The following is an 8,036-nucleotide window of genomic DNA, read 5'->3' on the forward strand; positions in this document are numbered from 1 at the left end:
ACCTATCTGGATACGAAAACCCTTCTGAGAGCTCGTGAAGTCTGCCGTGACTGGAAATTTGTGCTCGTCATCCGGCTGTCTGGACCAGAGTGCTGCTGGAGAATGCTCGCATTTCATCCAAGGTGGAAAGCAGAACATTGTGATCTGCAGTGTGTTTCCGTGTGTTATGAACTCCACGCTGATACTTGTGGTTCTCTTGTAGTTCCTGTGCAACGTTGTCTCAGTGGTGTACTCAAACGCACTCTCTCATCCTGCAAAACCTCAAACCGAGACAGCGTGGAAAGAAGAAACAAAGGAGGATTACCTGAAAAGCACACGGTGAGACCACAACACACATGTTGCACTCAGTGTCTGTTGAATTGATTCATGCGACTGTTCAGACAGCGGCGAGCGGAAGCAAAGAGGAGACACATCATTATGTGCTATAAAGCTTATATTTGTTGACCTTTCCTTTTGTCTCCGTCTCAGTGGCTGTCTGGAGGAGGGTCTGGAGGCGCTGCTGAAGGCCACAGGAAGTAACCTACTGATACTTAAGATTTCACACTGCCCCAACCTGCTGACAGATCGCTCCCTGTGGCTGGCCAGCTGCTACTGCAGAGCCCTGCAGGCTGTCACTTACAGGTAGCCCATCACACCACAAAACTAAAACTGCACGATGTGGCCTCCAGGGTGACTGGCACTTAATCCAAAATGTCTTTGTTGCTTGTAATCATGATCTTTCATTAAGTATATAACAGCTGACTAGTACTGGATTGATCGTGGGTACCAGAAAATGTTGTAGGGTCTGTTTGTTCCTGATGACCATGAGTCCCATGACTTCCACTATCAGTATTGTTTAAATCTGCTTTATATGTCAGTATGTTCGCGAGATGATGTTTGCGAGAGCCTTCTGAGCTTCTGAGGATTGTCAAATGCTCTCAAACCGACCCTTCCAGTGACATCTAGTGGTCAGCTGCATTGATTGCAGCTGCAAACTGCAAAATGATCACAACATCTTGTTGATCCTAGTTCCCACAAAAGCAATCTAATCTAACAAGCTGTTACTACTTATAATTACTTGATTTAGATTTAAACAAGAGGTTTGTGCTGTGAAGTGAGACAACAGCTATTTATTTTTTCGAGAGATGACATGAAGCGGCGCCAAAGATTTCAATCAGTTGCCTCGCTTCCGGTGTTTTATTATAACATTTATGAATTGTCAAACGGCCTTGGTCATATGATCACGGAGATTTGATGCAAGTCTGAACGGTGTTTGGAACCAGTCTATTTCAATAGAGTGAAAAAGGCTCCGGAACCTCAGTGTCAAACGTGTTTTATTTAGTATCTGGTAGTTTTACAACAGTATATCCTTTCACACACCGTGTTCTCTAATTTTCCACTCGCACTTACATCTGCTTTGTTCCAGGAGTGCCACAGACCCAGTGGGCAGGAGGTCATCTGGGCCCTTGGAGCAGGTTGCAGAGACATTATCTCCCTACAGGTGGCGCCACTACACCCATGGTAACACACCGAGAATACAAGTTGCGGTTTCATGTTGTCTTTACTGCCATTCATCATATACAATAGAGTGTATATAATGGAAGCTCAGCCCAACACGGAGCACCACATTCATTCATGCTAGCATCGTTTCAACAGTCACACACATAACATCGACATACTACTGCAAACACACATACACGCAGCAGCAGGTCAGCAGCAGTTCATACATAATGATACAACAATATTATACAATTCCCCTGAACACTAATGAGACTGTGACATTATTAAACTAGAAAAGACCTCTGCCAAGCAGATCATTTCTACCCATATTGTATACCCATATAATATTTCCACACAATATTATATATTGTTAGTAGTTATTAAAAAAAAATCATTACCAATCTTGTTACACAAATCATGCCCTCTCAGTCTATTTTTCTTTTTGATCGTCTTTTCTATTTCAGTAGTAAAACAAAAAACAAACTTCTGTCCCTGGGTGGACTCAAATCCGCAACCTTTGGGTTAACAGACCGACACACTAACCACTGGTCCACAGAGACAGTCCATTTTTGCTATTGTGGAGTTCTACACACAGATGCTAAAAATGTCCCGATCTGACAATGAGTAAGAATCCTTACAGATTCTGGAACCATCTGGATCCATCTACCAACAGTTAATCATCTGGCCCTGGTCCCATGATCAGCATTTCATGAATATTTCATTAAAATCAGTTCATAACTATTTGAGTTATTTTGCTAACAGACAGTAAAAATCTAACCTCCTTGGAAGAGGTAATGATGATTATCACTCTCTTTTCAGCCAACAACCTGCTCGCTTCAGTAACAGATGTCTGCAGACCATAGGAAGATGTTGGCCGCACCCTCCGGGCTCTTGGTGTGGGCGGAGCTGGATGTGGCATTCAGGGGCTGGCCTCACTGGGTAAATGTGATTTAAACATTAGAAATTTCACTTACTCCCGATTCACTCCAGATCTATTCCTTTAGTTCACCCTAATTATTTTGTTCCTGTGCAGCGAGGAACTGCATGCGGCTGCAGGTGCTGGAGTTGGACCATGTGAGTGAAATCAACCAGGAGGTGGCAGCAGAGGTGTGCAGAGAAGGTCTGAAAGGCCTGGAGATGCTGGTGCTCTCGTCCACGCCAGTGACCCCCAAAGCCCTGCTCCACTTTAATAGTGAGTTCAAAAACAACCACCGATGGGAAAGTTACTCTGGAAATGTAATCGGCTGCAAGTCACCAGTTTAAAGTGAAACAGTAGTGGAAATATTTCAACAACCATATCAACCATATCAAAATAATGCAACAACAATCAACTCTGTCTGGTTCCAGGTCCCACGTTTTCCTCAAGTGATGTAGACTACAACGGCCCTTATTGTCATTTTACAATGCAAATTACTAAATTCAAGTTACACACTTCAATCATGAATAAAGCAGCATGCAGGAAGCTCTAGGATTAATGCTTTTGGGAAATAAAAAGAAAAGGCACAAATTCCTCATAATTTGAGATTTGCTGATATTCCTTCGCAGAACACTGCTTTTTTACTGGGTCATAAGTTTACATCCACCTGGCTTAGTACTTGGTAGCATTTCCATTTAACTTCATCAAGTTGCTTCGGATAGCCATCAGTGAGCTTCTCACATTAATCCTTTGGAATTTTTGGCCTCTCTTCCTGGCAGATTTGGTACAACTCAGTCAGATTTGTCGTTCTTCTCTTACGACTCATTTCTTCAGTTCACACCGCATCTTCTCGATCAGATTGAGGTCTGGGCTTTGGAAGCCAAGGCCACTCAGTACTTTCACCTTGTTGTGCTGTAACTGTTTTGAAACTAATTTTGCTGTATGTTTAGGATTATTGTCCTGTTGAAAGATCCAATTTCGACCAAGCTGCAGAGATTTGCCTGACTTTTTGAGGTTTCCTTGCAATATTTCCAAGTACCGCTCTTTCTCATGATTCCATTGATCTTCTGGATCACAAAGGTCACCAAAGCAAAGCAACCCCACAACATGAGACTTCCTCCACCAAGCTTGACCGTCAGGATGATATTGTTGGGATTAAAGGCTTGACCCTTTCACCGGAAAACATATTGCTGGCCATTATGCCATTAAACGGTTCAATTTTCGTCTCGTCCGACCACATGACACTCTTCCAGAAGGCTTGATCTTTATCCTGGTGCTCTTTGGCAAACTTTAGCTGAGCATTTCTGTGTCTCTCTCTGAGTAATGGCGTCTTTCTGGCCCAGTACCCTCACAGCCCCGTGTTGATGAAGAACTCTCTTGACCATGGACACTCAGACATTTGTACATGAGGCAGCCAATTCATTGCAGAAGGCTTTCTTGGTGGTCTTGGGGACAATTTTCACCTTTCTGACTAAAAGCTTTTCATCTCTGGATTTTAATTTCCATTTCCTTCCAGACCGTGGCATTACGGCTGTGCTCCCAAGGTGCTTATATTTGTGGACAATTGTCTAAACAGATGTCCTTGGTACATCAAGCCAGCTTGAAATTGCCCCAAGAGACGAGCCTGACTTATGCAAGGCAACAATTCACTCGCTGATGTCATGGCTTCTTTGGACTTTCCCATTACAAGTCTCAAGTCAAAATGCAGTGCAGCTTTAAAGTCAAGCTTTATAAGAATAATAATTTATACACCTTGGCTTTTACACAACGTGAATGAACACCAGACTAAAGGGATGATTCCATGAATGATTGCACAACCTGACTTCAACTAATTTACTGTTAAATAGGCCAGACAACAGGGTGTATGTAAACTAAATTTGGGGAAATCAACTAAATATCAATCTGATGTAAAAAATTCTGATCTGACCCATTGGCAGAATGATGAAGACACTATTATTGAATAACCACATAAATGTCTCCATTCAAATTGGGTGGCAAATTGGGTTAAAGCTGTCTTGAGTAGTTTTTGCTTTAGCGCGTTACACATCTGTCTCTCTTGAGTCCTTCGTCTTCCCTTTTCTCCTCATACGACGCTGATTCCCTGCAGCTGGGAGGGAGAACACTCTCCACCCTAATGGGGGGTCACCAATCTCAGCTGTCCGCTGTCCGTGGTTCTGAAGGACCCAGATCAGGGCTGGGCCGCAGGTGAGAGGGCACAGCTGGTGCTGACGCCCTCACCTGCCTCACTCCGGGGTTACCACTATATACACACACACACACAGTGCACTTGTACTAATATTGCACAGAAGTGTTAAATTTATTATTGAATTACAAAACCTTTAAATAGCGATATTTTCCTGTTTTATGCACATGACTACATTCTAAACGTTCCATACAAGCACAATTTATTTCCACAGGCTACAAATTCACCTTTGATTTTTGAAAACACATATTCCATGTGACTCTCTTTATGTAGGTGTTTGCCGCAACCTGAAATCCATCGTGGTTCAGATTGGCATCGAGGACTACTTTGAAGACCCCATACAGCCCCGAAGCAAGAAAACTGTTTGATGAGATGGTCAACAAGCTTCAGGTAGGACAACCTGAGTATGTCAGCTCACCCTGTTTCCATTCAGATATTACAGCCTTAAGACGGCTGAGTGTAACATACAATTTACGTCTACTAATCAGCTGTACTGAGTCTTTTTCTTACTAATTCCACTCAAAATGTTAAAAGTAATAAATTTGATTAATAAATTTAATTTGTTTACCATCAAACTATTTGTGATTAAACATTGAGTCATTCCTTCATGTTGGTTTGCTCACTGTCAGAGGTGCGAGAGGTTTCGGTTTTTATATAATTTTTATACATTTTTTTAATGGATTCCCAGGTGTCATTTCTGTTTTGTGTGTATTATGTCTTGGATTTTACTACTGCAAAAGCTGAAAACAGCTTGGATTCACATTTATCGAACCCTCTTCAAGCGTGCTGTGCTAAGGATGGCAGAGTTCTGCTCGCATGTTCATTATCCTTCCAGTCTGAACTGGGGAAGCTTACGAAGCGAGACAGTCTGAATGTCTGTACATGAGTGATTTCATTCATCAGTTTTTATACGTATTCACTCCTTGTTGCTAACAAAGTAAAAGAATATGTATCAAGGGCGGCATTAGCTCAGGAGGTAGAGCAGGTAATCCATTCTCCAGAATGTTGAGCTCACGCAGCTCACCCTCATTGAGCTCTATGAGCGTGTTTGGTGATGGGCGTTTTCTGTCAGTCTGCCCCAGGGCAGCTGTGGTTACACATGTAGTTTAATCTGTAGTTCTCTTCACCTGCTGCATCCATTTTTATTCTCAAATAAAGAACAATAAACAAACTGCCAGTGTTTATATATAACAAAAGTTCCTCTTAGATGCTTCCATGCATAGTTTTCAACACCTGTCTACATGAGCCAAACATCAAACACACCTTTTTGTTTATCTTGCACACCTGTCATTAAAAAGCTGCCACAAATATTCATCGGCAGAGAATGCAGGTTTCCTCATGTTGTCCTCGTGGATAAGAGACGTGTTTGTCGAGAACGTCAAATGAGGCCTTGTGCAAAGGCATGTTGTAATAAGATTAGTGGATGTTCATTTCTTCATGTTCTTCCCGTTCTTATTCTGCAATGGGTAATATTGTGAATGTAAAGATGTAGCTCACCACCTTCAGTGTGTGACTGCGGTGTGAATGAATAATCCAATGTGCATCTTTGAGAGTCTTCAGTGCATTTGATACCTTCTAGTATAAAGACTGAGGGACGGAGCGAGAGCCATCACAGCTTCTCATATAGATTCCACTTTCTGTCTTTCAGGCGTTGAAGAAGAGACCCGGCTTCTCCAAAATCCTCCATGTGAAAGCTGACAGTCTCTGCTAACATCTTTTCTGCGCACTCTTTGGAGGAACACCACGTGGGCTCACAGAAACCAAAAAGACCCAGCCCTTTTCAGGCTGCTCCGATGGGGATGAATATGTCTGCAGCACCAACAGAGGCAGCAGAGTTCCACTTTGATGAACAGAGGCCGAGGCTCAATGTGCATAGTCAATAAGGGGAAACTTGAAACAGAAAAACGTGTTCTATTATTTCTTATCTGTGGTTAGCACATACAGGCAGGGGGCTCGTAAACACTTTGACGACATGAAGAGCCAGTTGAACTCAACCAGATTCAGATTTTTCAGTTTTCTTTCTTTCACAGTTAAGTGGATCATTTTGCCTGACAGAGCCAGATCCTGCTCAAACTACCTGGAGCCAGGTGACCTTATCCATACCTGGGACGACCTTCAGCAGCTCGTAGGCAGGAGTGAAATCAGAAGACATACATGCTGATGAGAACAAACAAGCAAGAGAAATTGATTTTGTCCAGAAGAGTCGTGACACTGAGGCTTTACGTTTGTGTGTGCAGGCGTGTGAATGCTTAATAAACTAGCTGAGAGGTGGATAAAAGGTGTTGCTGCCTGATCTGCGACATTTTCAAAACTGGACAACAGACGTCTTGCTCAGAAGAAACACCTACTGCTTCCACCCAGACCAGAAACGTGCTTTGCTTGCTTCAGGATGCATTTCTGCCTCTTCTACCATCATCTGCCTCCCGTGTAAACAAACTGGAATTTTGTTTATTCTCGTAACTGAGGCTGGAACCTGATCCGTCATGTATTCGTCCCAAAGCCGGTGCCATTTCTGTTTGTCCTCATAACAGTAAGCATTTTCTCCAATGTGCCATTACTGAGCGAAGACGGATTGTGCGAGGCCGGTACTTAAATCCCTTGGGGTGCTTTTCCTATAGAACGTGAGTGTGTAGGTGTGTTACAGTGTTCATGTATGTTGTGAACACCTTAAAGAACTGTGCCAATCATAGGACAGACCACTGCTGCAATCCTCAGTTGACATCCTGTGGCTCCCTCTGCTGGTTAGGTAAGGTAGCTACGCAGTCTGCCAGGAGGATACGACGCTGCTCTCACCAACATACAACCAGTATAAATCAATGGTTTAGGTCACTAATGTCGCCAGGATGATTTGGTCATCTTCAGTTTATTTAGCAAACATTGCAGAAGAAGGTTGAAGATGTGTAAGTAGAAAGGCCTACTGCAGAGAAGGGATTTACACATAAGGAGTACAAGTCAGCTTGGAAAATTACTATATGTGGTGTTTACAAGGTATGAAATGCTGTGAAGAGGTATTATGGGAACGGAGTGTGATCCAATCAAAGGGCCAAAATATTTAGTTCTCTTCACCTGCTGCATCAACTTTTATTCCCCAAGTTCATGAAAGTGCAATAAACCAACTGCCAGTGTTTCCCCTTTAACAAAAGTTCCTCTTAGATGCTTCCATGCACAGTTTCCAGCACGTTTCTATATAAGCCAAATATCAAATGCACCGCTCTTCTCAATCCTTCACATGGACGAACAAGTTATTTATCTTGCACACCTATCTCATTAAAAAAGCTGCAGGAACGTTATTCATTGAGGATTGTCCTCACTTGGATAAGAATCGTGTTTGGCCTCCGCGTCAGTGTCGAGAATGGTGAATGAGGCCTTGCGCAAACGCAAATTGTGGCAAAGATGTACTTGTTCCATTTCTTCATGTTCCTCCCATTCTTATTCTCC

General features: G+C 42.8%; 1 protein-coding gene across 1 annotated transcript; it reads left to right on the forward strand.

Moving 5' to 3' along the window:
* Positions 1-3: 3 nt before the first annotated feature.
* On the forward strand, positions 4-6,309 carry LOC144739134 (F-box only protein 41-like; the record flags this gene model as incomplete). The annotated part of the gene is given in 14 exon segments (XM_078622111.1): positions 4-55; positions 58-122; positions 203-211; positions 213-282; positions 285-318; positions 469-621; positions 1,406-1,419; positions 1,422-1,500; positions 2,299-2,359; positions 2,361-2,418; positions 2,513-2,671; positions 4,872-4,933; positions 4,935-4,988; positions 6,247-6,309. Coding segments are annotated over 14 exon segments (933 nt in total), but the record flags the coding sequence as incomplete, so codon positions are not given.
* Positions 6,310-8,036: the final 1,727 nt, after the last annotated feature.

The sequence above is a fragment of the Lampetra planeri genome, unplaced genomic scaffold (genome assembly GCF_965212315.1).
Source record: "Lampetra planeri unplaced genomic scaffold, kcLamPlan1.2.h2 scaffold_1325, whole genome shotgun sequence".
NCBI classification, from domain to species: Eukaryota; Metazoa; Chordata; class Hyperoartia; order Petromyzontiformes; family Petromyzontidae; genus Lampetra; species Lampetra planeri.